Source organism: Monodelphis domestica, chromosome 6 (genome assembly GCF_027887165.1).
Source record: "Monodelphis domestica isolate mMonDom1 chromosome 6, mMonDom1.pri, whole genome shotgun sequence".
NCBI lineage: Eukaryota > Metazoa > Chordata > Mammalia > Didelphimorphia > Didelphidae > Monodelphis > Monodelphis domestica.
The window spans coordinates 81,440,613-81,468,229 of NC_077232.1; the positions used below are offsets into that span (position 1 = coordinate 81,440,613).

The 27,617-nt window shown below is 41.3% G+C and overlaps 1 protein-coding gene across 2 annotated transcripts in view; it reads right to left on the reverse strand.

The window, feature by feature from the left end:
* Positions 1 to 19,427, reverse strand: part of MFSD10 (major facilitator superfamily domain containing 10) — a 37,398-nt gene extending 17,971 nt beyond the window's left edge. The window contains exons 1-6 of one of the 2 annotated variants that reach the window (XM_007496818.3): positions 19,001 to 19,427; positions 13,071 to 13,331; positions 12,081 to 12,177; positions 9,610 to 9,713; positions 7,488 to 7,646; positions 1,543 to 1,731 (exon numbers count right to left, since the gene is read on the reverse strand). In XM_007496818.3, coding sequence (XP_007496880.1) covers positions 1,543 to 1,731; positions 7,488 to 7,646; positions 9,610 to 9,713; positions 12,081 to 12,177; positions 13,071 to 13,253 — 732 coding nt within the window. In that variant the 5' untranslated portion in view covers positions 13,254 to 13,331; positions 19,001 to 19,427. Of the gene's footprint in view, positions 1 to 1,542; positions 1,732 to 7,487; positions 7,647 to 9,609; positions 9,714 to 12,080; positions 12,178 to 13,070; positions 13,332 to 18,111; positions 18,955 to 19,000 lie in introns of those variants that run through there. The other variant, XM_001373597.4, reaches the window with a different exon arrangement.
* Positions 19,428 to 27,617: the final 8,190 nt, after the last annotated feature.

The window sequence follows — 27,617 nt, forward strand, 5'->3', positions numbered from 1 at the left end:
CGCATAGCTAGGAAGTATCTGAAGCCACATTTAAACACAGGACCTCCCCTCTCTAGGCCTGGCTCTTAATTTACTGAGCCACCTAGGTTCCCCTTTCCCTTTTACCATTAAGGACATCACCAACCTCCTAGACATCCAGGTCATCCTCTAGATTTCACTCTCATCTCATTAACCTCACATACCCAGTCTGTTGCCAAGTTTTAATTCTACCTTCTCAGCATCTCTTGTACATGCTCCCTTTTCTCTTCTTTGCCACTACCCTGGTGCAGGCTCTCATCACCTCCTGCCTGGACTATTGCAACAACCTTTTGACTAGTCCCAAGTCTCTCCCCACACAAATGCATCCTCCACTCAACTGCCAAAGGGATCTTTCTTTAATGCATGGGTGACCCTGTCTCCTTATTGAGTAACCCCAGGGGCTCCCTGTCATCTCCAGGAGCAATTAATTCACTTTCCAGATTTCCATATGCTCTACAAATCTAGTGATACTATTTTATTCATTGTTCCTTACCCACATATGGTCTTTTCTCAATTCCATACCTTGTCATAACTGTGTCCCATTCCCGAAATGCTCTTCTTCCTCCCCTCTGCCTCCTAAACTCCTTCAAGACTCAGCTCAAATCCCATCCATTGTAAGAAATCTTGCTTGACTTCCACACCAGCACTACACAATGCCAGCAACTTCCCTTGGAGGTTACCTTCCATTTATATGGTATATGGAGAGGCAAATTTTAAATTAATTAGAAATTAAATAATCTAATTCTGCAAAACTGGTGAGTCAAAGAGCAAATCATAGAAACAATTACTAATTACATTGAAGTGAATGACGATGAGGAGACAACATATCAAAATCTATGGTAAACAGCCAAAGCAGTACTCAGGAAAATTTCTATCCCTGAGTGCCTATATCAACAAAATTGAGAGGGAGGAGATCAATTAACTGGGCTTATAACTTAAAAAAATTAGAAAGGGAATAAATTCAAAATCCACAGATAAAAACCTTTATATGATATATTCTTATACACGCATATTGTTTTCTCCTTTAGAATATAAAGGCAGGGATAGGCAGTATCTTTTTTTTGTATCTCCAATACTTATTAGAACAGTACTTGCCACATAGAAGGTGCTTAAATACTTATTAACTCACTGACTTGCCACTCTCCACATGCACCTAATTCAACTAATCCACCCACTTGTTTTCAGCCATGATTGCATACAGCCTAGCTGTTGCCATTATTAAAGATCCATTCTGAATTTTCAATAATTTCTAGGTGCATGACTATAGGGTCCCCCTGATTCATACCACACAAAATCAGAAAGTTCTCAGAGATAAAAGCAGCTGGTGGAACAGTAGGCAAAGGTCCTTGGAGTCAAAAAAGACCTAAGTTTGAATCCTATTTAAGATGTTTTCTATCCAGGTGACCCTCAGCAAATCACTTAAGATCACTCATATGTAAAATGGATGACTCAGTGGTCCCTCATAGCTATAAATATTTGACCCTATAATTTCCCAACCCAAAATAAGTTCTTCTAGGGCCTTACCCGTTTTTCCCTGGGGAGAGTTTCCGGAAGGAAGCAGAAAATGAACACCAGGTCAGAGATGGAAAATACCAGAGCCAATAAGGCTGCGTGAAAGTAGAAGACATCTCCTTTACCTGTCTCCACTGCTAGATAAGCCCCAATCATTGGGCCTAGGGTGAAGCCTAGAGAGAAGGCAACCCCAATCATGGCCTGCAGAGACAAAAGAAATATTAATATGGCATCTTCACACATGAGATGGCAATAAAAACAATTCACATTTCTATAGCTCTTTAAGGTTTACAAAGTACATGTCCTCAAATCCCTGTGAGGTGGAAAGTATGATATTAGCTTAAACAATTGAGGATCTTCCCCCAAAAGATAAATAGCCAAAGGCTATGAATAAGTAGTTCTTTCTTTTTTAAAAAATAAAATTTAATTTTCCCCAATTGCATGTAAAAAACAGTCTTTTACATTCTTTGTTTTAATTTTGAGTCCAAAATCTTTCTCCCTCTCTCCTCTTTCCCTCCCTCAGATGGCAATTTATAGGTTATATGTGCAGTCGTGCAAAACACATTTCCATATTAGTCAGGTTGTGAAAGAAAATGAGGACCCCCAAAACCCCCATGAAAAGTAGTATGCTTTGATCTACATTCAGATTCCATCAGTTCTTTCTCTGTACAAGGATAGCATTTTTCATCATGAGTCATTTGGAATTGTCTTAGACTTTTGTATTGCTAAGAAGAGTAAAGTCATCCACTCGATTATTATACAATATTGCTATTACTGTGTACAATGTTCTCTTGGTTCTGCTCGCTTCACTTTGCATCAGTTCATATAAGCCTTTCTAGATTTTTCTGAATTTATCCTCCTCCTCATTTCTTATTGCACTAAGGTATTCCATTACAATCATATATACCAACTTGTAGAACCACTCCCCAATTGATGGGCATCACCTCAGTTACAAGTTCTATGACACTGCAAAAAAGAGCAGCTATAAATATTTTGGTACAGATAGGTCTTTTTCCCTTTTTAAAAAAAATTTCTTTGAGGTATAGACCTAATAGTGGTATTGCTGGGTAACAGGGTATGTGTAGTTTTATAGCCCTTTGGACATATTTCCAAATTGTTCTCCAGAATGGTTGGATTACAAAACAATTCTGGGGGACTTATGACAAAAAATAGTATCTATATCCAGAGAAAGAACTGTTGTAGTCAGAATGAAGATTAAAGCATATGATTTTTTAATTGTTTATTTAGGTTTAGGTTTGGGGTTTGGGTTTTATAAGATTAACTCACAAAAGTGAACACTATAGAAATATGTTTTACATGATAATACATGAATAACCCAGATTAAATACCTACGGGCTCTGAGAGGGAAAAGGAAAGGGAGGGAGGGAGATAAGCTTAATCATACAACTTAAGAAAAAGTGTTATTATATGTAATTGATAAAAATGTTTTAAAAAATTGATTGGATCAGTTCATAATTCCACCGAGTATTAGTGTTCCAATTTTCCACCTCCCCTACAACATTTAGCATTTTCCTTTTCTGTACTATTAGTCAATCTGATAGGTGTGAGGTGGTACCTCAGATTTGTTTTAATTTTCATTTCTCTAATCATTAGTGACTTAGAGCAGTTTTTTCAGATGTCTTAGGTAGCTTTGATTTCTTCATCTGAAAACGGCTTGTTCATATCCTTTGACCATTTGTCAGTTGAGGAATAACTTGTATTCTTATTTGACTAAATTCATTATATATTTGGGAAATGAGAATAGACAGTTTTGAAAAGAAGAAATTCAAACTATAAATAGCTAGATTAAAAAATGTTCTAAATCACTAATAAATAGAGAAATGCACATTGAACTCTGAGCTGCCATCTTACACCCACCAGATTGGCCAGGTTTACAAAAAAAGAAAAATGACAAATGTTGGAGAACCGTGGGAATAATGTACCAGTGGTAGAAATAGGAATCAGTCTAGTCCTTTCTGGAAAGCATTTTAAAACTGTGCCTCCCCAAAGTCATTAAACTGGATATATCCCCCCTTGACCTAGCAATGCTACTACTAGGTCTATTGCTCAAAGAAAAGAAAAAAAAATGAAAAGGGCCCACATACAGGTACAAAAATATAACAGTTCTTTTTTTGTAGTGCCAAAGAAATGGAAATCTGAGTAATGCCTATCAACTGGCAAGTAGCTGTCAATACAAATTGAAGGCTACTATTTTTCACTTTATTTCCTTCATGAGGTTTTTTCTTGTATGATATGTATTTCACAAGACAATGAACATGGAAACATGTACTGAATGATAAAGCATGTACAACTTACTTGCCATTTGGGGAGCGGGGAAGGGAGGGAGAGAGAAAACATGGAATAAAGAATGTCAGAAAATAACTATACCTAAACGTAAAAATAAAAAATAAAGTATGTTAATGTTATGAGAAGCTATTGTGATGTCAAGACTTAACTGAAAGGGGGCAGCTGGGTAGCTCAGTGGATTGAGAGCCAGGCCTAGAGACGGGAGGTCCTAGGTTCAAATCTGGCCTCAGACACTTCTCAGCTGTGTGACCCTGGGCAAGTCACTTGACCCCCATTGCCTAGCCCTTACCACTCTTCTGCCTTGGAGCCAATACACAGTATTGACTCCAAAACAGAAGGTAAGGGTTTAAAATTTAAAAAAGAAGGAACCATTTCAGAGAAATCTATATGAGGTGATACAGAATAAAGTGAGCCCATCACAAGAATAGTTTATACAAGAACAGCAACATTGTAAAGAGAGCTCACTTTGAAAGACTTAAGAGCTATGCTTGATTTCATGACCAACTATGATTCCCAAGGTCCAGTGGTGGAGCACGTTACCCACCCCCTGATAGGAGATGATCTCAAGGCACAGAATGAAACATTTTGAACATGGCCAATTCAGGAATTTGTCCTGTTGGACTATATATATTTGTTATAGGCTTTTTTTTCTTTACATGTATAAAGAAAAAAGTTCTCCACAACTTTCCAACATTGGTCGTGTGTGTGTGTGTGTGTGTGTGTGTGTGTGTGTGTTTCCAATGGGAAGAGAAAGCTAGAAAGAGAAAATAAATGCCTATTAATTTTTTTAAACCCTTACCTTCTATCTTGGAATCAATATTGTGTGTTGGTTCTAAGACAGAAGAGTGGTAAGGCTAGGCAATGGGGGTGAAGTGACTTGCCCAGGGTCACACAGCTGGAAAGTATCTGAGGCCAAATTTGAACCCAGGACCTCCCATCTCTGGGCCAGGCTCTCAATCCACAGAAGCACCACCCTAATTTTTTTTAATTAGAGGGGAAAAAGCTGAGAACTAGATATATTAAGTGACTTGTCTAAAACCAGCAAATGTTAGAGTCAGGAATCAAATATAGGAGCAATGTTCTGTACCACTTCAAAAGAGCTCAACCTCCCACCCCTCTCCATATCCCAAGGAGCCATTTCTGGTAAGGGCTAGGCAATGGGGGTTTATCATTTCCTCTCAGGAACTAGTCATTCTTAAGTTTTTTTTTTTTTAAACCTGGATTCATTCTTCTTCAGAGACTGGTCAATTTTTTAAAATTAAAAATTCAAAGCCACTTTAACTGAGGTAGAATGATGGTAATGGAAAACGCATCAGACTTGTAGCAGAAGCCACAAATTCAAGTTCTGACTTTGCTACATACTAGCTCAATGATCCTGGGGAAATTCCCTAGTCTCTTTGAATCCCAGGAGAGGGTTAGTGATGTTTGCGCTACCGAACAAGGTTGGGAATTTATCTAAAACATTAGACAACAGAGATTCTTACTACTAATAATTGTAAAATAAATTAACCCACCCTACCTATATCACAGGGATGTTGTGAGGATTGAGCAAAACAATGGGTTGAAGAGTTTTGTAATAAAGACTACACTGTCACTGATAAAGAAAGCAGTTTGTTATACTAATCCTCCATTTTTGTTTCATTTGTCATCCTTCCAGTTTCATCCTTAAACACATAAACAGAATGATCTGACTCAATTTGAGCTCTAGCCAACTTCTCTGTTTGTTTATTTTTCCCTCTAGCACTTATGACCTAGAATCAGGAATACCTAAGTTCAAGTCCAGCCTCATACATTTCCTACATGTGTGACTCTGGACAATTCACCTTACCTCTGTTTTCCTTAGTTTTCTCATCTGTAAAATGAAAATAATAGTAGCAACCACTTCCCAGGGTTATTATGAGGATCATATGAAATAATAAAAGCACTATATAACTGTTAGTTATTGAACTTAGACTACTCAATCTTCTACAATGCTTTTCTGTATGATTTTATAAACGAGTTTATATTCTAAACTGGCAACACCCTTTATTGCGATATCTTTAAAATGTTTTATATTAATATCTTTTCTTCTTAGCATCACCTCCATTTCTAAATCTCACATTCATAATTTCTTATAGCATAATAGTAATTCAATGCCTGTACGATAATTTATTTAGTCATTCTCCAACTCATGGGGCTCTGCTTCCTTTCCAATTCTTTGCTACCACAGAAAGTGGTAAAACAACTTATGAAAATGGGATTAAAAGTCATTACCATGGTTATTCTTCTAATGGTCTCTTAATAAAAATGCCTGTGATAAAGCTGGGAAAAAAAAAACCCAGTGAGCTCTTTGATCAATGAGATATACTAATGAGATCTCTAGGTCAAAGGGAATAGACATCTTAGTCACTTTTCTGTCTAACATAAATGCAAATTGCTTCACAGAATAGTTAGACCAATTCACAGCTCATCCAACGGTGTATCAAGGTGATTATCTTCCCACAGTCCCACCAACACTATCTTTATCTATTGCTATTTTTGTCAATTTGTTCCTTTGCCTTCATATGTCAATATTCGGTGGCATATGGCTGCAATGCATGAAATCCCACATTTGCTCAATAATTAAAGTTGCAAGTCACCCCTGAGCCCCTGATCTAGAGAAAGCTAAAGAAAGTATCTGCTGCAATGAGATCACAGATCCATTGAAATAAGAACGTAAGGAATCAAGGGACTGTCTGTCTTCCAAGAACCTCCCTAGCTAGGAAGGAAAGAGATGCTCATCACATCACCAGCTTGGCCACATGGTAAAAATTTTATAAAAAATTATTTTATTTACTTACTGGTTTGCTTTTTTTTTTTTTGTTTACTGTAGCAACTCTGAAAAACCAATGACTAAACTTTGAGGAGGCAAAATCCAGATTGGTGAAGGGATAATGACAAAATCACAGATTCCTGAAGTATTACTGCCTGGGTATAAATATACGAATACTCCTACATTAAGAAATAAGAGGTCACATTTGGAGTAACTGGAGAAAACATTTCTATTTCTCAAAGCCATCCATCCTCTTATTTGGTCCTTACAATCACCCCCATAAGTCCAGCTGGGCAGAGACAGATACTAAAACCCACTGGAGGGATATTGACTACCCCTGGTCATACAATGACAGAAGCTGGAGCTAGAACCCGGGTCTCCTACCTCCTGGACAATTACTCTTTATTTTTATCCCATCTTGCTGCCTTCTGTTGACCCTTGGAGTTACTTGACCCTAGAGGGTAGATGTTGTTGCCCAAAATCTACCAAGACTGGAGAGGTCCAGCGCTTACTAAATTCCCAGCAGCCAGAAAGTGGAGTGATATCTTAGACAATTATAGTATTTTTGAAAATTCTAATGATATTTCTACCTTCTTTACCTCATTGGCTCTTCACACCACCCTGTGAAGTCATCAAGATGGGAACTGTCATCCATATTTTACAGATGGGGACAATGAAGCCCAAAGGGTATAAGTGATAAAGAAAGTCCAGCTCCTGAAAGATTAGTTAGTGAAGTATAGAGGTATGGTTAGGAGAGTAAGAAACTCTACTAGCTGTATGGCCTAAGTCACTCAGTGCAAGAGGGAGAAGGAAAGGAGATATAAGAGAATGTGGCAGAGTGAACTCCTCCATGACTCACCATCCCCTTGCTCCGGGCTTGGGGTGAAATCAGGTCTGCAATGACAGCTGTAGAAAGGCTAACATTGCCTTTGCTGATTCCTCCAATCACTCTGGAAAGCAGAAAAGCTCCAAAGCTTCTGGAGAGGGCCCACAACGCATATGATGTGATTAGTCCCACCTAGGGGCAAAGAAGGTAAGCCATTATTTATATACCAAACCTGGACCTGACCTTGGATTCCATCAAACAAGTGCTCAACTCATTTGCCCCTCAAGGTATCTAAATGGCCACAAACGCCAAGCAGAGAGAGGTTCAAAGCATGTTGCCATGTTTACTCTTATTCCCTTTTGTTTATGAGGAGGAAAGACATAAGTTTCCCCCTCCACATTTATCTTTTTATTTGCTATGGAATCTGGGAATTAGCAGCAGCTGCTACTTTGAAGATTTGGTCAGAGCAGTTTTCTCAAAAAGCTTGATCAGTCCAGTTGGGTCATAGAATTTCAGAGCTAGAAGGAAATTCTAGTTCAGCTCTCTCATTGGGTAGAGAAGGATATGGAGACTCACAGAGGAAGTGACTTGATTGTGGTTGCACAGTGAGTTACTGAAATGGCTAGGACTGAAAATCCATAGTTGTTGAGTTGTTCAGTCATTTCCAACTCTCCATGACCCCCCAGACCAAAGGATGCCGGGCTCTTCTATTCTTCCAGTATCTCCTAAGATCTGTCCCAGCTCATGTTTGTTGCTTCCATGATACTGTCTATTCATCTCATCCTTCTACCTTCAATCTTTTCCAGCAATTAAGATCTTCAATGAGTCCTCTCTTCTCATTATGTGGTCAACATATGTGAGCTTCAGTATTGTCCCTCCAATGGGTAACCAGTTATTTTATTTATATAAAACCTTGGTAACTTTCAAAAGTTCTACATTCCAACTTAAATAGATGGCTCTCTCTCCTGTGTTTTGACCCATACCATATCATATGCCTGGAAGAGATGCTCATGTCCCCAAGTATCCATTTGTTAAGGTCTCTCCTTTTCTCTGATGCCCAACTCAGATGCCACCTGTTCCATGAAGGCTTCCTTGATTCTCTCCCTCCATAATTTCTTTGAGTACTTAGTCTCTATTTCTCCTTTGCTCTGTAGATTTTATTTTGTGTTTATGTATATATCTACTTCCATCAAACTAAAAGTTCTTTAAGCACAAAGATGGCATTTTATCTATTCTGACATTCCTAAGCACCTAGCTAGCATAGTGCCTCACACACAATAAGTGCCTAATAAATGTTTATTGCCTGAATGAATGAAATCCAAGCCTCCTAACTTCTGGCCCAGTGTTGCTTCTGTTACACTATTCTCACTCTTCTAATAAAATAAAAAGCAGTTAAGATCACTAAGAGGAAGCCAGATTTTGAGAAAACAAAAACCGTGATGGTCTTGGGGAACAAATACCAAAATATACATCCCTTCTCATGGTAGAGACACAAATCTATTAAGGCCAAATGTTGTATACCCTGTCAGGTAAGGTCACTGTATCAGGTATTTTTACTTAACTTGTTTTTTTCTTTACAAAAGAGGGTTTAAGCCAGGGAGGTCCTCTTCCCTGCCTCCAAATGATAGTGACATAAGACAAAATGAATGAATAAAATGTATTTTTCAAAGGCTGAAGACAGTCAGTTGAAAAACATGAACTACCAGGGCTACAGTGGATAGAGCACCAGGTTGGAGTCAGGAGGACCTGGGTTCAAATCTGACCTCAGACACTTCTTATCTGGATGACTCGGGTCAAGTCACTTAACCCCAAAAGCCTACCTCTTGGCATTCTTTTGTCTTAGAATTGATACTAAGACAAAAGATGAGGATTATTTTTTCCTTCAAAAAATAAAAATATAAATTACTCCATTAGCACAAAAACTGAAAAGTCTTAATTAAATAAGTCTTCACAAAAGGCAACTTCTCTGATCAAGTCTTCAGAGGTTCCACAGGGAGGAAATGATGTTCTTAGATACAGATCATGTACTCCCAAATTCATCGTGTCAGCCTAGCTCTCTCTTAAGAGGAAAATATCTGCCTTGGAGCAAGAGAGACAAAGGTTGTTCACCAAGTATTTGTGCAATCACTGCTTTGCAGACCCTGAGGAGTCATACCAAAGTCAGCAACATGACTGGCCGCCTCCCAAAGGAATCCGATGCTGCCCCAGTAAGAGGGGAGGAGAAAAACTGCAGGATGGAAAAGATGGAGCCAATCAAACCTGCAATATAGAGAGAGATTGTTAGCCTTGCTGCCCTTCAGATCAGCAACAATGTCCAGAGGTGTCCTTCCTCTGGACTCCTTTTCTATGGCAAAGCTGGGCTTTCCACCTGAATTGGCCAGAAAGCAGGAGGATCAAAGGAGGGACCTCTAGCCCTAAAGGGTCTGTCCAAGGTTCTGAAATTTTGCCATAAGAAATGGTTTTCTTTGGATGTTGAAAGGTTTTTAGCCTGGCAAAGTTCTAATGAAAATACAAATATACTAGAAGGATGATATACCTTAAGCTATTATCAGCCATTAAACTCAATGGGAAGAGGGATCAAGGTCCCTGGGAGAGGTAGCCAGGTGGCCAAGTGGCTAGAAAGCCAGGCCTGGAGATGGTAGGTACTGGGTTCAAATGTAGCCTCAAATACTTCCTTAGCTGTGTGGCACTGGGTGAGTCACTTCACCTCCATTGCCTAGGTCTTATTTCTCTTCTGTTTTCCTAAGTTTCCTCAACTGTAAAAATGGGATGAATAATAGTACCTAGCTCTCTGGGTTGTGAGGATCAAATGAGAGAATATTTGTAAAGTCTTTTGCAAATTTTCAAGCACAATATAAATGCTAACTATTATGTATAACCAGCCATCTTCCATCCAGTACAGTGGTACATCATAGGTGCCCAATTAATGCTTATTTTCTCCCCTTCTTCTCCTCAGTATTGTCAGGGCACAAGAACACGTGATTTATTTCTAATAATAGCATGCTTCACATTCCTATGACATGGCTTACATAACATGGTGAGCTTGTACCATCTTCTTTCTACTTATCTCTATGTCTATTGACCCAGGGTCAGAAGATCTAGGTTCAAATCCAAATTTGGTCACTCTGTAGTACCCTGACCCTTGGTAAGATTCCCAGGATCTCAGTCTCCCCTGCTGTAGACGGAGATGGTTGAATTAGGGCACCTTTAGAGTCCTTTCCGGCCCCAAATTATATAATTCAATGAGTTTCCTTTTCTTCCTCTGATTTCCCTGAAACCCAACATAGCTGGGTACACAATCAGTGCCTAATTAAGCTTTTGCTGAATTAGAAGAGCAGGTCAGGCTTTTCTGCTTTTCGTACTCCTTTCATATCTATGAGATTACTTTATTCTCTTAAAAGTCCCAGGAAACAGCAAAAACAGGGTCATTTGCTCTTTTTATTCCCCATTTAGCAAATGTTTATTAAGCATGATGCAGTAAAAAAAGCACATGATCTGGAGTCCAAGGACCTCCTAAGGGACCTCAGGCAAATCACTTCATCTCTCTGTGGCTGTTTCCTCATCTGTAAATGAGAGGATTGGCCCTCTAAGGTCCCTTCCAGCTCTAAACCTCTTATCTGTTGTGTCCTTGGAGAGATACAAAAAGATGTGCTGCAGCCAGCACATATGAGCTAAAAAAGCAGATGATTGGGGCAGCTGGGTGGCTCAGTAGATTGAGAGCCAGGCTTAGAGATGGGAGGTCCTAGGTTCAAATCTTACCTCAGACAATTCCTAGCTTTGTGACCCTGAGCAAGTCACTTAACCCCTATTGCCTAGCTCTTATCATAATTCTGCCTCAGATCCAATACACAGTATTGATTCTAAGACGGAAGGGGAGGGTTTAAAAAAAAAGCAGATGATTAAATTACAAGAGCTGATTGTTAAATTTTCAGTGTGAACATTTATACCCCAATATCAGATTGTCTAGGTTTAATAAAGTCATAGAGAAAATTCAAATAAAGCAAATGAAACTTATAAGTTCATGAGTACATTCCACCTCAGTCAGCCAATTGTTAAAACATTTACTAGCATACCTCTAGATACAAAGTTTAAATGAGAACCCATGTCCTCATTCAAATCAAATTTTGTTCAATTCACTAATATTACATATTTACTATGTGCCCAGACTGGGCTAAGTCCTAAGGTAGGAAGAGCAAAAAAATAAAACAGTGGCTTCTCCTCAAGATACATCCTACAGGAGAAGATTGCCTTCTAGTGTATCTAACATTCTTATTTACAGTCTAATAGGAGGAGAAATTGTAAATAATGGCAATATACAATAAACACATCAAAAAAGTGCCAAAAAAAATAAAATAGTTTGTGAGGTCCAAGATGGAAGGTCTTTCCCAATCAAGGGATCAGGGGAAGTTTCATGGAGGACTGACACATGGGCCAGGCTTTACAAGGATAGATAGGATCATTATCTACATTTTTCAGAGAAAGACTAAGGGTGAGAGGGTTCCACTGGAGTCACTGCAGAAAGGTCAGAAGAGGGAGCCAGGGATCCTGTGGAGCCATGAACTAAGCCCTCTTTTGTATGCTCTGCCCACAATGAAAATGAATGCAAGTTCAAGGAAAGATTTGTACCTCCAAATAGGACGCTGTTATATTTCCTCTCGGGGGGTACACCAACCATGGCAGCGAACCAGTCCACACCCTGCTGTAAGGACTGATAGAAAGGGTCCTACAAAAAGGAGAAAGGCCTGTGAACAGCACTAGGAACGATCCCCTTGACTTTTGGGATGCCCCAACCACCACCATGGAGCCCCAGTTCTAGACCAAAGAGACAGGAGTGGGGAGTCTTGTGTTTTTGTTTGAGAGGCTATGGGGTATGTGCGTGAAGAATTGAGCTAAAGAATTCATCTCAAACTAATCTAAAGGACGTTATCTTACAGTCTCCAATAGCTCACAAGTCTTTCCCTCACCTCTGACCGTCCCTTCATGAGCTTTAAATACTCAGATGTGTAAAACTAAAATTATATCTCTAATAATAAAAACATTATAGTTTTGGAGATTTACTAAATGATCATTAGAAATCAAGAAATAAAGAGGATACAAAATATAAACCACGTGCCCAAGGCTGGTTAGCCATTTTCAAAATTTCCCCACCTTACCACCATTACTGCTAATGCTACATCATGCAAAAAAGAGCAAGCAGGAGGAGTTACTGCCAGTTAAATACCAATAATGTGATACCGCCAAAGTGGAGACACAGGAGAGATTATAGAGAATTTTGGGAAATACCAAGGACTTCTGGGGAATGAAGTCAAAGGTTCAAAATCTTCATTTATACAGATGACAATTATAAACAATTTGCATTTCTCTCAAACCTTAAGGTTTCTAAAGCATGTTAAAAAGTCAGGATTCCAATCCAGGGCCCCTTCTCCTAGTCCAAGGATTCTTTCTACTGAATCTCCTTGATTCTTACAGAGGAAGAGGTGGGTGATGTTTGTGGGTTTGTGTATGTGCGTGTAAAATCATGCAGTCTGACCAACTAAGAAGGGGCACTGTTAGAAATATGCTCTATCAAAGCCTACTCCCTCCACAATCTCATTGCTTCTGGGAACAGTCACTCACACTGGATCTGCCATAGTGGTCCAGGATGGAAGGCAAAAGGGGAAGGATAAGAGTGAAGCCCAGTAAGTCTATAAGCAGGGCCAAGAAGACAATAGTGATGACTCGGTTGGCCAATTCTGGGGGCTCTGGCTGCCCCTTGATGGGAGGTCGACGAGTACAGCTCTCTTCCTTGCTCAGACCCATGGCTCCTGTCACCTCCACCCAGACACCTTAGCCAGCAGAGCACCTGGGACTTCCTCTGGGGTCTTCACATTCCTTTGTCTAAAGGGAAGAAAAAAACAATCAAATGAACAAACTTCCTTTCCCCACTTCCCCTATTTCCAGTCAGGGCTTCCCCCAGGGATCCGATGATGCCCTTCCTTAAGGTGTGTATGAAATGATGAGGAATACTATCTCAGTGTCTTATTTCCCTACTAAAGGGCAAGTTCCTGGAGGGCTTCCCTAAAACTTAGGATACAGCACAGTCTTTGTAAATAGGAAACACTTAAATAAGCATTTATTGTTCTCTAATTCTGGGGCACAGAGCACATTCCCAAAGAACCTTACCTCTCATTCTCTGCATACCCTTGTAAGTTGGATCTCCTCTCCATGTATATGAGACTAAGAAATCAATAATGACTAATCCAATTAACATCACAAAAAAGTGACTGTGCCCAGATGGCTCTGGAGTTATATGACTTGGTTCAAGTCCTCCCTTGTACTCTTAATATATGTCTGATCTTGGGCAAATCTCTTAACTTCCCTAGGTTTCAATTTCCTCATATGTAAAATGAGGGAGTTGGGCTAGATTGCCTCTGAGGTCCCTTCCACTTATACATCCTATGTCGGAAGAGGAAGAAACATTGTCCAGTATTCTCAGAGAGTTCAAAGGGGGTGGTGGTGGGGAAGCAACAGGCTTGGACCTGAAGGAGTCTTGGGACAGAACAAGAATGGACCAAGTAGAAATGTTTTCTTTCCTTTCTGTAAGAGATTTCCATGGTCGCACAGCTAGGAAATGTCTGAAGTAAGATTTGAACCACGTCTAGTGCTCTATCCACTAAGCCACCTAGCTAAAGGCTATTGTTGGACAAACATTAAACTGGCCAGGTATTCAAAGGTCAAGGAAGTATATAGTCAAGCCTTCAGGATCACTTGGGGATGGGAAAGAAGGAGGACACAGAGATAAGCTAAAAACAAACAAACAAACAAAAAACACTTAGGAGGCAAAGTTTGGTTTCCTGATCCAGGGATCTTTCGCAAGAATCTGACTCCTGCCTAGGTGACAACCTGGACTCTAAAAACAGTTGTTTCTAAAGATGCTGTTCTCAATTCCTATACCACATAAACTCTAGGACCTGGCAGAACGAGGGGAGAAATAATAATAGCCAGCATTTATTTCTATAGCACTTTAAGGTTTGCAAAGTATATTCCTGTAATGACATTTTATCGATTGCATGTAATAACAAATTTCCACATAAGTTTTCCCAAGTTATATGATCTCAATTGTCTCCCTTCCTCCCTTCCTTCTCCCTTCCCAGAGCTGCCAAGCAATTCAATCAATTCAAACATGTTTTATCATTGGCAAAGTATTTTAGAAGGGTTATTTATTCTGAAAGACATTCCCTCAACTCCCTCCCTCCAAGTCATTCCCTGCCTACAAAACTCCAAGAAAGGCACCATGTTATAAAGGGCAGGATGGTAAATGGAGCAGGGTCAGATCATCTTCCTCCCCTAAGCAACATACCCAGAACTCTGGGGCCCAAAGGCAGGGGGTCCCTCTCTGCCCCAGAAAGATAAATGAATAAATACCCTAGTGGTCAAACCCCAAAGGCTTTGTGGGAAGAAGACATAGCTCAGCTGGTAACTTTGGGCAAGTTCCTTACTCAGGCTGAGTCTCAAATTCTTTGTTTCTCAAATGAAGAGATTGGTTTAATGATGTCTGAGAAAGTCCCTTCCCATTCTGACATTCTGTGCTCTGTGTTCCAACCCTCTAACCCTAATATCCCATCTTTCATTCTAACTGTATCTATAGGAAGGATGGAAGATGCAACGTTATTATGTAACGCTCTGAAAGGAGCCTGACAGTGTTACAACACACCCAGGAGAAGTGGCTAAACAGTCTGAAACGGACTTTTCAGTAACAGGCAGCAACCACCTGGGTTTCAGAAAGAATCCATAATCACTGAGCTGGAAAGAAATTTCCAAAGTGGTTTCTCCTGTCCCTCCTACCCCTTATCTGTTTCTCTGTCTCTGTCTGTCTGTCTGTCTGTCTGTCTCTCTCTCTCTCACTCACACACACACACACACACACACACACACACACCCTAAAAAGGAGATATTTCTTCTGTTACAAGTTATTTAAAAAGTGCTTCTTCTCTTTGCAATTTCACTTAAGACATATTATCTCAGTGGCAACTAGGTTGCTTAGTGGATAGAGAGTCAGGCCTGGAGACTGGAGGTCCTGGAGTTCAAATCTAACCTCAGATGGTTCCTAGATGGGTGACCCTGGGCAAGTCACATAACCCCCATTCCTAGCCCTTACTGCTCTTCTGCCTTAGAACCAATCAATACAATAATATTGATTCTAAGACAGAAGGTAAGGGTTAAAAAAGGGGGGGGACCAAGATGGGATTCTTGCAGAACATAGGATTTTAATCAAGAAATTAGGAGCAGAAGCATCCAAAGCCTGAGGGACATTCAGTGAAAATGACCAGAGTGGGAGATGGGACATCTTGTATAAGGAAAAGCATGAGACCAGTGTCAATGGATCTGACAAGTGCTTATCCAGCCACATTTGCTAGACTCTATGCTTTCAGGGGGCAGGTACTTTAGTTTTATCCAAATCTTGTCCCAGTGTAGTGTCCTGCCCACAGTAGGTACCTATTGTTAGAAGCATCCAATGGTGACTCTAGAGAGGAAGCACATTCCATTGTTGGGTTGGGCAACTCTAATTATCAGGGAAGTCTTCCTTATGGTAAGCCACAACCTGTCTCCTTCTAATTTCAACTTCCTTTCCCAAGTTCTGCTATCTATAACCAAAGACCTTCAGAAGTCTGTTGTCTTGGCCTCCACCTTTACTTTGGGACTGCAGGGATGGGCTTGGCAGAAATGAAATTGTGTTTGAGAAGTCAAGGAAATATGCAGTTAGATTAATATGTAGCCAGAAGCAGGGGAAAGTATAATCAACTGAATTCAAATCCAGCCTCTGACTCTTACTAGCTATATAACCCTGGGCAAGTCACTTATTTTCTTTCATCCTCAGTTTCCCTACCAGTAAAATGGGCATCATCCTTTAATAGTTCCTACCTTACAGGTTATGTGGATCAAATAAGACAATAGGTAAAACAATTGGCAATGCTTAAAGCAGAACATAAATGCTAGCTAAAACCGTTATTAATAAAAACCAGATGATTCTCCTGGGCTGAAAATCAAGAAATCTGAAAAATTTCAGAGCATAGTGAAAAAAAGCTCTAGTGAGGAATTAAGAGCTCTATATTCTCCTCAGGTTTCTGCTGTGAACTTGCTGGGTGACTCTAGACAAGTCCTTATCCCTCCTCAGATCACAACTGCCTCCAGCATAGAACAGGTTGGACTAACTGTTCTCTAAGGCCCCTGTTAGCTCTGATCCTCTCTTTCCCACGGTCCCTTCCTGCTTTGGGCCTGTGCTCTCTGATCTAAAGTCTCTTTCAGTTCTGATCATCTCCAATTCATAAAAGATGCTGCCAGGCTTCTCCACTTTTGCAAGGTCAGATGCTCTGCCCTCCAAGGAACACTGGCTCAGTTCTGCTGCCCATTCTGCTGAAATCAGGCTGACCTTTGGTCTCAGCTGCCTTCATGGTCATTCCACTGCCTGTCTATGCCAGCACTGAGGAAAGGGAGAATTTAGAAACATTGATTTCCATCTCTGAGAGACTGTCAGGTCAGGGCATAACAAGGGCTTCTGCCCTGCTAGTTGCAAGGACTCACGTACCACCAGCAATTCACAGAAATGGGCTCAGATTTCTCAAGAGGCTCAGAGGATACAGAAGGCCCTCCTAGCTCTCTTCATTCAACCATCTCTTTTAGCAGCTGGAGAAACTGAGATTCCCAAGGCCAGGAAGTGCTTTCCCAGCCTTACCCAACACTGTCAGAGCCAGGCATAGAATTTCAAGGTCCAGGGCTCCTCCCACACTAATTCCTGGAGCAATTTGCCCAGGAATTCCTCTTCCCGGCAAAAGCCAACCCAAAGTTTGCCTGGCTTTAGAGTGATGGGTGTGGCCAAAAGAAGGTTTAAAAAACCCTTCCACCTGCATCACCCCATCTAATGGAAGTCCTTCATCTTGGGCTATAGTAGTTGGGTATTGAGGAAGTGGCCAGCCCACTTTTCCGCGCTGAAGGAACTCCAATTATTTAGCTAAGATACTGAATTCGTTCTATTTAACCTGCACAGATACTTCAAGGACAGGCATTTGAGTGTGTCTGAAGGAACCCCTGAAAGCCCCTTCCCTGCTGGGGCATTCCTACATCTCTACACTTTTTAATCTTATTCCTACTTCAAAAGCCCCATTCAAATGTCCCCTTCTCCATGAAGCCTCCCCTAATTTTTCCCTAGTCAGAAATAAGGATCTTGGCTTCCGTAAAGCTCCATACCTCTCTCTTGCACTTCTCCTGAGTCTGAGTCCTATTTTTTCCTTCCTCGATCCCAACCTCAAAGCTACAGCTGAAAAAGATCTGGGAGGCCTTATTCCTCGTTTTACAGAGGAGGAAACTGAGACCCTGAGAGGCAGTTGACTTGCCCGGTGTCGCGCTGCCAAAGAAGGCAGGATTTGAAACCAGATCTTGTGAATCAAAGTCCTCTACTATTTTCACTATCCGATGCTGCCTATGGATAGAGGCCTGAGATTCTCAGCTCCCAAACCAGAAGGGGCAGGGCGCGGGCATGGGCGCAAACTGGCTCCTGTCGAGGTCGGGCTCCAGAGCCAGGTCGCGCCGGCCCGGGCCCCAGCATCTCGAGAAGCGCCCACTCGGGCCTGGGGAGTGGGAGACGGCAGGGGGGAGAGAAGGGGCGGGGCACAGCCCTTACCTGGCAGCGCTGCTCTCCTGGTGGTGGGGCTGAGCTCGGGGAGAGATTGAGCCCGGGAGGGACTGAGAAAGCGGAGGTAAGATAGAAGGGAGGAGGCGCGGCTACTGATGCCGCGGACCGTGGCACTACCCTTCTACCGAGGCCAAGCCCCGCCTGCCAACTCTGTCCTCTAGTCTCCACCCTCCTTCCTCCTTCCTCCTATCCCTCACCCTCTCCCCTCCCTCTCCTCCATCCCTTGGCCGGCGGGGAGAACCCTTTCTGGCGCGTTTCCTCTTCCGCCCCAACGCTGGTGGGGGCGGCGGCGAAACGGCGTCGGACTGGCTTTCCCTAATTCTTTGCCTTCTCCCCTCTCCCCACTTTCCCCCATTTCCCTCCTCTTCTCTTTCTCCTCGCCTTCCTCTCTCCTCTCCCTTCCTTCGCTTCTCCCTCCTTCTTGCCTTTCGCTCTCCTCCCCCTCCTTCTCTTCCTTCCTACCCCCTAAGCCCCCCCCCCCATCTCTCCCTTCTTCCCCTCACAGCCTCTGAGCTGGGGTGATGGAGAAAGCCACCCCCGCCCCTCAACGAAACATCCCGTGAATGATGTCTCTATCTCCTGAACTCGGAGAGTTTGGAGGGGAGAATAGAAGGTGCCCAGAAGTGCTGAAATTTGCCCAAGGTTAGGCAAGAGCTCGGCTGTATTCTTGCCCAGGTCTGCAAGTTGTGGGAAAAGAAGCGAATTCGGAGTTTGAAGATCTGAATTCGAACCCAGACTTCACTTTCTGGTTCTGTGTGAGCTTGGGCGCATTGCTTCTCCTCTCTGGGCCAGCCTGAGTTTCATTATCTGTTGAGAGGGCGAAGTGAACTCGATTTTCTCTGAGGTTTTTTCTAGGGGGAAAGCTCGCGGTACTCACAGGGCTATAGCTCCTCAAGTGGGCAATTCCCAGGTCTTCAATATTTGAGGGGCTGCCATTCCTGTGGCGTAATCTCCATCACGTGGTCTTCAAAGGTCCGCTGAGTCACTTGGTCGTTGGATTTTGTGCTAGAAGAACCCGAAAGATCATCCAGGGAGCAGGTGTGAGATCGCAAGCAAATCCAAATCCTGTGAGCAGTGGTTGGAACAAAGGCTCTGGAAGTCAGGAAGAGTCGGGTTCAAATCTTCCTCCCGGAAACGCAGATGGAAGCATGATTCATCGCTTGTTTATTTGGGCATATGATTTGGTTTTATAAGATTATTCTCTTACAAATATGAATAATGTGGAAATGGGTTTTGAGTGATAGCATATGTATAACCCAGTGGAATGGCTTCTCAGCTCTGGGAGGGAGGATGAAAGAGGGGAGGGAGAGAACATGAATCATGGGACCATGGAAAACTTATGTGTACATTTGTTATTAAAATAAAATAAAGGTAAAAAAATTTTTTAATCTTTCTACTGCCACTTATGACCTGTATGACAATTACAATGGTAATTAAGAAAGGGGGAAAAAACAAAAATGAAACTTTTTTTAAGAGACCCAGTAAGTTAAAATGATATGTATCCACCTTTAAAGTAAATATAGGGGACAGCTGCTTAGCTCTGTGGATTGAGAGCCAGACCTAGAGATGGGAGGTCCTGGGTTCCAATATGACTTCAGACACTTCCCAGCTGTGTGACCCTGGGCAAGTCACTTAACCCCCATTGCCTAGCCCTTAACCAGTGTCTCAGTTTCTTTATCTGTAAAACAGAGATAATAGCATCTACCCCACTTGTTTGTTATGAACATCAAGTGAGTTAATATATAAAAAGCACTACCTTTAAAGAGCTATACAAAAGCTGGTCATCATCACCATCCTGATTATTATTGACCCCATTGCCTACCTCTGTCAATCAACAATCATTCATTATATTTTAATTGAAATCCTTACCTTAGAACCCACATCCATTCCAGTAAGGGCTAGCAACTGGAGTGAAGTGACTTGCCCAGGGTCACACAGCTGGGAAGTATCTGAGGTCAAATTTGAACCTAGGACCTCCTGTCTCTAGGCCTGACTCTCAGAGCTACCCAGCTGCCCCCCTTTTTTAATTAAAAATTTCTTCAATTAAAAATTATTTACTGACCTGGCTCCTTCACCCATCCTTGGGAGAAAAGAAAAACAAAATAAAATTCTTGTAATGTGCCTAATCAAGCAAAACAATTCAACATTGACTATATCCAAAAATGTGAGAAGAGATAGTCTTTCTAAGGGGCCGTCAACCACCTGCATTTTACCACCAATCCTGTTATTTTCCAAGTAGTCTCAAATGAATATGTTCAGGTTGGCACTGACCTGCTACAAATTGGGACTGCAGATACAAAAACTGAGATGGTTTTAGAGGAAGTTACCCTTGTTCAGTTACAAATTGAGCCAACTGGCCACTGAGGGCCTTTATGTCTCTTTCTCAATCCTCCTTAATCTCAGTTACTTTCCTCTGAGATTATCTCCAATTATATTTTCTTTATAAAAAACTGTTTGGGTGCTATCTTCCCTATTACCAGGAGCCTCTTGAGAGCCAGGACATTTTTTTCCCCTTCCTATGTTTTGCCCTGACTTTACATCTTCAGGGCTTAGTGCCCAGTACATAGTAGGTGCTTAATAAATGCCTCTTCATTTGGCTTAACACCTCCCTCTTACTCCAGGACTTTCATCCTGCAGAAGTTTCTGCATTTCTCCTCAGATCTATGATAGCCCTAGGAATAAAGCCAGAGAGAAATAAAGACTGCCTTTCCAAAGAGATCCCAGGGCACAGTACTTGGCATCATGCATTTGATGTTTATATCTGTTGAATTGGGTGTAGGGGAGACCCATATATAAAATTTTAAAAAGAAGTTTGACTCCACCAATGTGGGTGCTATTGAATGAGCCCTGGGGCCCTCCTCCTTCCTGGGGAATGTGAATAAAGCCCCATTATGCAGGAAGATTGACTTTGGCCTCTATAGTAAGGGTTGGCACTTCCCTTGGGCCAGGGCAATACTACTCTCACCCAAGAGTCTGTGGAATGCCCAGACTGTGCCAGGGATTGGCAGCCTGGGTGGGTGGAGGGAAGGAACACTACCATAAGTGCTGTTCAAGGGGGCGCTGCCCACATTCAGTGCCCTCCCAGTGCCCCCTGGCTATCAAAAACTAGAAAATAAATTTAAAAGAGTTGCCCAGACTGTCTTTCTTTTCAGCCGCAGCAGAGCCCTCATACCCACAGTGCTCCATTCTCTGCTCTTCTTGGAACAAGTCTCACTAAACGATTTTATTCATTCTGTAATTTTCTCTGTGTATATATTGTCTCCACCAATTCAGACTGCAGTTCCTTCATGCCTTTGTAATAAATATGTTACAGTCGCTGACACAGAACTTCCAAGTTAGCAGAACACTTATATACATCTTATTCAGTCTTCTGAAAACCTTTCTGTGATAAATACTGCAGGTATCACTATCCCCATTGTATAGAAGAAGAAACTGAGACTGAGAGAGATTAAGTGACTTATCCAAGGTCTCAATAATAACTGTCTGAAATGGAAATTGAACCTGTAAACCTCAAAATTTCTCAGACTTATGAATGTTAGGGGTTTCCCCCATTGGGGAATCTTCTACTTAAAAAAATTCTCTAGCAGATGGTGAGAACTCTACTTGAGTGTGGGGGCTCCTAGCTATGGGAGTGTCCCTGCTCCACCCTTCTTAAGACTGCTTTAGGACCGAAAACTGTTTGCTAAACAATGAAAGTACTTTGATCCATGCTTATGGAAGGGACAGGAAGTTCTTTGAGTCATGACTGTTTTAGAATTGATACAATGGGATACTAAGTACCTATAAAGGTGGGGCAACTTGTAAACTACTTAAACCTAAAAGGGTGATAACTTATTCAGAGGTTTTTTCTTAATGAAATTTTGTCGACACAGCAGCATTTTTTCCTGACTTACTAAAGAGATTAAACCTACTCAGCTGTGAATTCAAAATGGGCGGTCCTTTAGAAACATCTACAGTGATTGGTAGATGTAAGGACTTAGGGGAGGTGACAGAGGAAATTTTGCCCTTAAAAATGAGAGCTTGGATCTCATTGAGGGATCTCGATTTCTGACTCTCATTCTGAAGGAGAGCTCCTTGAGGAGCTCCTCTGAGGGGCTCTGTCCCTCTGGGGTAGGAGCTCTGGAGGCTCTTGAGAGAGGCCCTTTGAAACAATCTCTGGCTGGAAGACTCTTTGAGGAAGGACGCTGGCCTGGTGTCACTAGTATCCTTGTTTAGTCAGACCTTGTGGTGAATGCTAAAAAAAACTGACTGATTTCTCTTTTAAGACTCAGGTCTAGGCCATATTGGCTTGAGGCCCTTCATACTTATTCCTTTCTTACTCTCTTTCTTTGATTACTCATTTGTATTGTTAATTAAAATCTCTATAAAACCCAATTGACTTGGGTATTTGAATAATTGGGAATATTTCCCTGGCAACCACCTTATATTTGATTTTAAAACCCAAGATACTGTGGTGAAACATATTTCTGCAGTCAAATTTACTCACTCTCTTTTATCTATCACAATTTATATCTTCCACTATTTTAATCACTACAGTTTAAGACCTCAACCATTTTAAATCTCACAAACCCAGGGAACCCATGTCTTCCTGACTGCACATCAGACACCCTGTCTAGTACACCAAGTCCTGGCTGATGGTTTTTAGGAATATTCTGGACCAAAGACCTCATCTGGTAGCCTTCCTGTAATAGAGGACCTCCACATGCTTGGTTATGATGGCTCTTGAGTCTATCTTTTGACCCAACTCAAAGTCTTTTTAGGATGATCTGTAACTGCCAGGGGCACAACTATATCACAATTCCCCCAATAGACTATCAGCTCCTTGAGGTCAGGAATTGAAATTTTGCCTCTCTTTGAATCCCCAGTACCTGGCATGTAGTAATACGTGAATAACCTACATGTTGATTTAATATACTTCCTGGTTACTTTCCCTCAAATGAGGCACACTCCACTCAGTTCTAGATTCCTCTGAATAATTGCATTCAAAGTGGCATATATTTTTTTAAGGTGGCATATTTTATTTGTTATTTTTAAATTTTTTATTTTTTCAAGGATGGTATAATTTATTTTAATCAAAGATGAAATATTTTATTTATCTATTTTTATTTTTTCAAAGGTAGCATATTTTAAAAGGTAAATGCCATCACCTCTTTAGACTTGAGCAGGGTAGAATTCATATGTTTCCAAACACTGCCTTGTTCAGCCATAAGTGTCCTTACCACCCATCAGCCCAGTACATCCTGTTCTAAAGACTTATCATCTTGGGGCAGGTAGGTGGCAAGGTGTATAGAATGACAGCTTGGAGTCAGGAGGACCTGGGCTTAAATTTAGCTTCAGATACTTCCTAGTTGTGTGACCTTGGGCAAGTCACTTAACCCCATTTACCTATCCCTTGCCACCCTTCTTTCTTAGAATTGTCACTATGAAAAAAAGTAAGGGTTTTAAAAAAAGACATAGTCTTGTGAATAATGAGGTACTAAACACTCATGACTCACTAACCCCAAACATCCCTGAAGATGACGTTGAATAGATGTGCCCCTTTTATTCTAATAATATTCAGACCTCATAGTGGGATTTCCTATTGATTTTTCTTATCTTCATAACCGCCCTCTGTAAATACCATTGCCACAATTTTACAGGTGACAAAACGGAGACCCGGAAAGGCATGATGATTTGCTAAGCTAAGAAAATGAGTACAAAGGTGAGGGATAGAGGAGAAACTGAGTCAGTATAAAAATAGATTTTATAGAATAGTAGCACTTTTTATTTTCTCTATTACATTATTTTTATTAAAAATATGACTTTTGAAAACTAAAAAAACCTTCAAAAAGAGAGCAAAAGAGCTGTGTTTTCCTTCCTTTTCTCACCAAGAGTTATTCAGGCAGTTTAGGGGGGCTCGGAAGTAGACAGCCTGTTTAGTAAGCCGCAATTCAATTTCCTTCTTGATGAGAATTTATGGATTCTCCTGAATACTTTCTATGTTTTTTAGTAGCTGTTTTTGAGATTCTTTGTCTTCTAGATCTTTTGTGATTTTCATGGTAAAATAAAGTCCAAGGGGGCAGCTAAATGGCTCAGTGGATTGAGAACCAAGCTTAGAGACAGGAAGTCTTAGATTCAAATGAGGGCTCAGACACTTCCTAGCTTCATGACCCTGGGCAAGTCACTCAGTCCCCATTGCCTAGCCCTTACCATTATTCTATCTTGGAAGCAATACACATTATTTATTTTTATGACAGAAGGTAATGATTGGAAAGAAAAACAAAGAGGTGGTGAGAATTTAGTTCAGAAAGACAAGGCAAGTAGCAGGGGCAGGGGTGTGGGATTTAGAGTCAGAGAGCCTTGTTGGTAACCTTGGACAAGTCATTTATCCCTCTACGCCTCTCTTTTCTCCTTGATAAAATGAGGAATTGAGTCAGCAGCATGGCATAAGAGGGAGCAGTGTCTACCCAAAACAGAGGATGCTGGAATTATCCTCTCTTTCATTCTGGTCATTCGTTTTCTATTAATGCAGCCTTTGATTTCACAAGTTTTTAGGCTTTTATTTCATGTTCTTGACCCAGAAGAAGGGCAGATCAGAGAGGTGTGGGATAAGCTAGAAAAGCTATAACAGGTAACAGCATGGCATGATGGGAAAACCTACTCAGTTAAAGATCCTTTTGCTCAAAGTCTATGTGATTTTGGATGTCCCATTGTCTCTTTGGTTTCCTCATCTCCTGAGGGATTAGACTGACAATCCTGTGGCTAGAAAACCAGGCAAGATAGAATCAGTGATGCCACACGTGGCTATGGTTCAGTGGTAGGAACCAGAAAGACAAGCTCCAGAGAGGCTCCTTGGTGCGTCCAAGAATGGGAAGCCAGTCCTAGCTATTCACTGAAACTTCCTCACCTCATATCTTACCTGATTATAGAAAAACAGTTCAAGCCGCCAAAATGGAACAATAGAATATCTTCCAAATGGACATGCCTGAATAGAGGAAAAGAGGGAGCTTAAGAGATGGACCTTCTAAACCCCCATGAACTCGGATCAAAACCTCTAAATCCTCCAACCAATAGGCACAGGTCTGAAACTTTGCTTGCTCACTTCTGCATTTCTCCCTTCCACCCCGTTCCCAGCTTAGACTCCCCAGGATCCACTCAAGAAGCCCTGTGTATGTGAGCTTCAGTCCACAAATTATCTAGTGCCATTTGGGATCAATCAATCAAAAAGGATTGATTAGTTACCTCCTGTGTGTCAGGCGCCATGTTTGGCCATAGGGCTACAAGGTCAAAGTAGGAAATGGAATTTTCCTTGGACATATGTAAAAATTAAAATTAATGTACAATAATTTCAAATTTTATATTTTAAAAGATTTATAATCATTAGAAATAAAGGAATATAAAGGTAACAAAATAAAACTATGTGCCCATGGCTTAGTCACCTGTTCAAAAAGCCCACTCTCCACCACAGTTGCTGACAGGAAGCAAAGAATGAGACCAGGAACCCCACTCCATATATCTCCCTGTCTACAGGAAACACATAACAGGAAGTCAGTGGGCTCCTGGGAAATATAGTTTTCAGGGTAACAAATGTCCAATTATACAGAGTAGAGCTTGGAGTCAGGGAAGACCTGTGTTCAAAATCCTGCTTCATTCACTAGCTGTGTAACTCTAGGAAAATCATATAACTTTTTTTATATATGTCTATATAACATCCTCTAGTTACACTGTAAGCTACTTGAGGGTAGAGACTATTTGTTTCACTTGGGTCTTTGTGTCCATCTACAATGCCTAACACAGAAGCATAGGTAGACACATAAGTATTCATCGATTAATTATTTACAGTTTCTTCCATCTTCTCTCAGTCCAGCCTTGTTGTTTGGTGATATCTGCCTCTTCATGACCCCATTTAGGACTTTCTTGGCAGAGTATTAGTTTGTCATTTCCCTCTCTAGTTAATTTGACAGATGAGGAAACTGAGGCAGAGTTAAGTGACTTGCCCAGGGTGACACAGTTGGGAAGTATCTGAGGCCACATTTGAACCCAGGACCTCCTTTCTCTAGTTTCTGGACTTGACTCTCCATTCACTGAGCTACCTAACTGTCCCCATTCCCAACAAGCACAGAACCAAATTTGTGAGAGCCCATTAGCTGATGACCCAGTAGTGACAAATTGACCCACCAAAAAGGTTTTGCATGCTACACTACATAACCAGTGTATGTTACCGCACAGTTGGGTATAGGACTGTTGCTCAAGTTACTGATTTATTTGGGAAAAGTTGAGGAGAATCTCCCCTCTCAAGACCTTCTGATTAGACTGGGAAGGCTTCTCTGAGAAAGTGGGGTTTGAAGCAGTATTTGAACACAGCAAGTTACACTGAAGAGTCCAAGCCTTAGTTGTAGGACAGGCATGGAAGATGGAGGAGACAGTGACCAAGTTTCTCCAAGGCAATCATGAAGAATGGGTTCAGGAAGTCATCCCAAGTCGTGCCATCACTGATGCCAAATCCCAGCTGTCTAAGGAGTCTGATAGCCTGCAAAAGGCTTTCACCCCCATGATCTCATTTGACTCCCTAATGCAACTCTGGGTGGAACGTAGTAGAAAGATTATTGACTCCACTTATGAGTGAGGAAAACTGAGTGGAGTGACTTGCCTAAGGTCACCCAGTTAAAAAGGGAAAGAGCTCTGAATTCAGCTACAATCGCAAGAGTCCCATATTGTCTCTCACAGGGAGAGGTGATGGGGAGAGTGAGGCAATTTAGAGCATTCTTATTGCATACTTCTAGATGAAGAGACCCAAAGTATCCCACAAATAGTTTCCTCTATATGGTTGAGAACTCAATAAATATTTGATTTGATGATGGTGGTTAGGACCTTCCACAGACAAAACCAAAATAATTAAAATTGGAATCTCCTAGAATCTCAAAGCTGGAAGGGACCCAGTGGGCTTCTTGTCTAACTTCTAAACAAACAGGAATTTCTTCTTTCACATACACAATCTATGGTCATCTAACCTCTGCTAGAAGTCTCAGAGATGATGAAAGTTATCAGATTCCTGAGGCAAACTCTTCCAAGGTTGAACTACTCTGATTGTTTGGAAGTTTTCCCTTTTGCTGAACAGAATTCCTTTTCAATGAAACTATTTACCTGTTGCTCCCAGTTTTGCCCTCTGGGACCAAGCAATACTAATCTAAACCTGTCTCTATACCACAGCTCTTCAAATACAGTGATTATATCTTCCCCTGCTCTTCTCTTCTCCAGGCTAATTATTCTGCATTCTTAGAGCCAGTCTTCATACAAGACACTTTCCAGTAATCTCTCCCTAATTCTAGTGACTCTCCTCAAGTCAGGTTTTAGCCTGTCAGTATCCTTAAAATAGATGACCCAGTGGCAAAAAAATTGGAAAATGAGGGGATGCCCTTCAATTGGGGAATGGGTGAACAAATTGTGGTATATGTTGGTGATGGAATATTATTGTGACATAAGGATTGATGATCTGGAAGATTTCTATATGAACT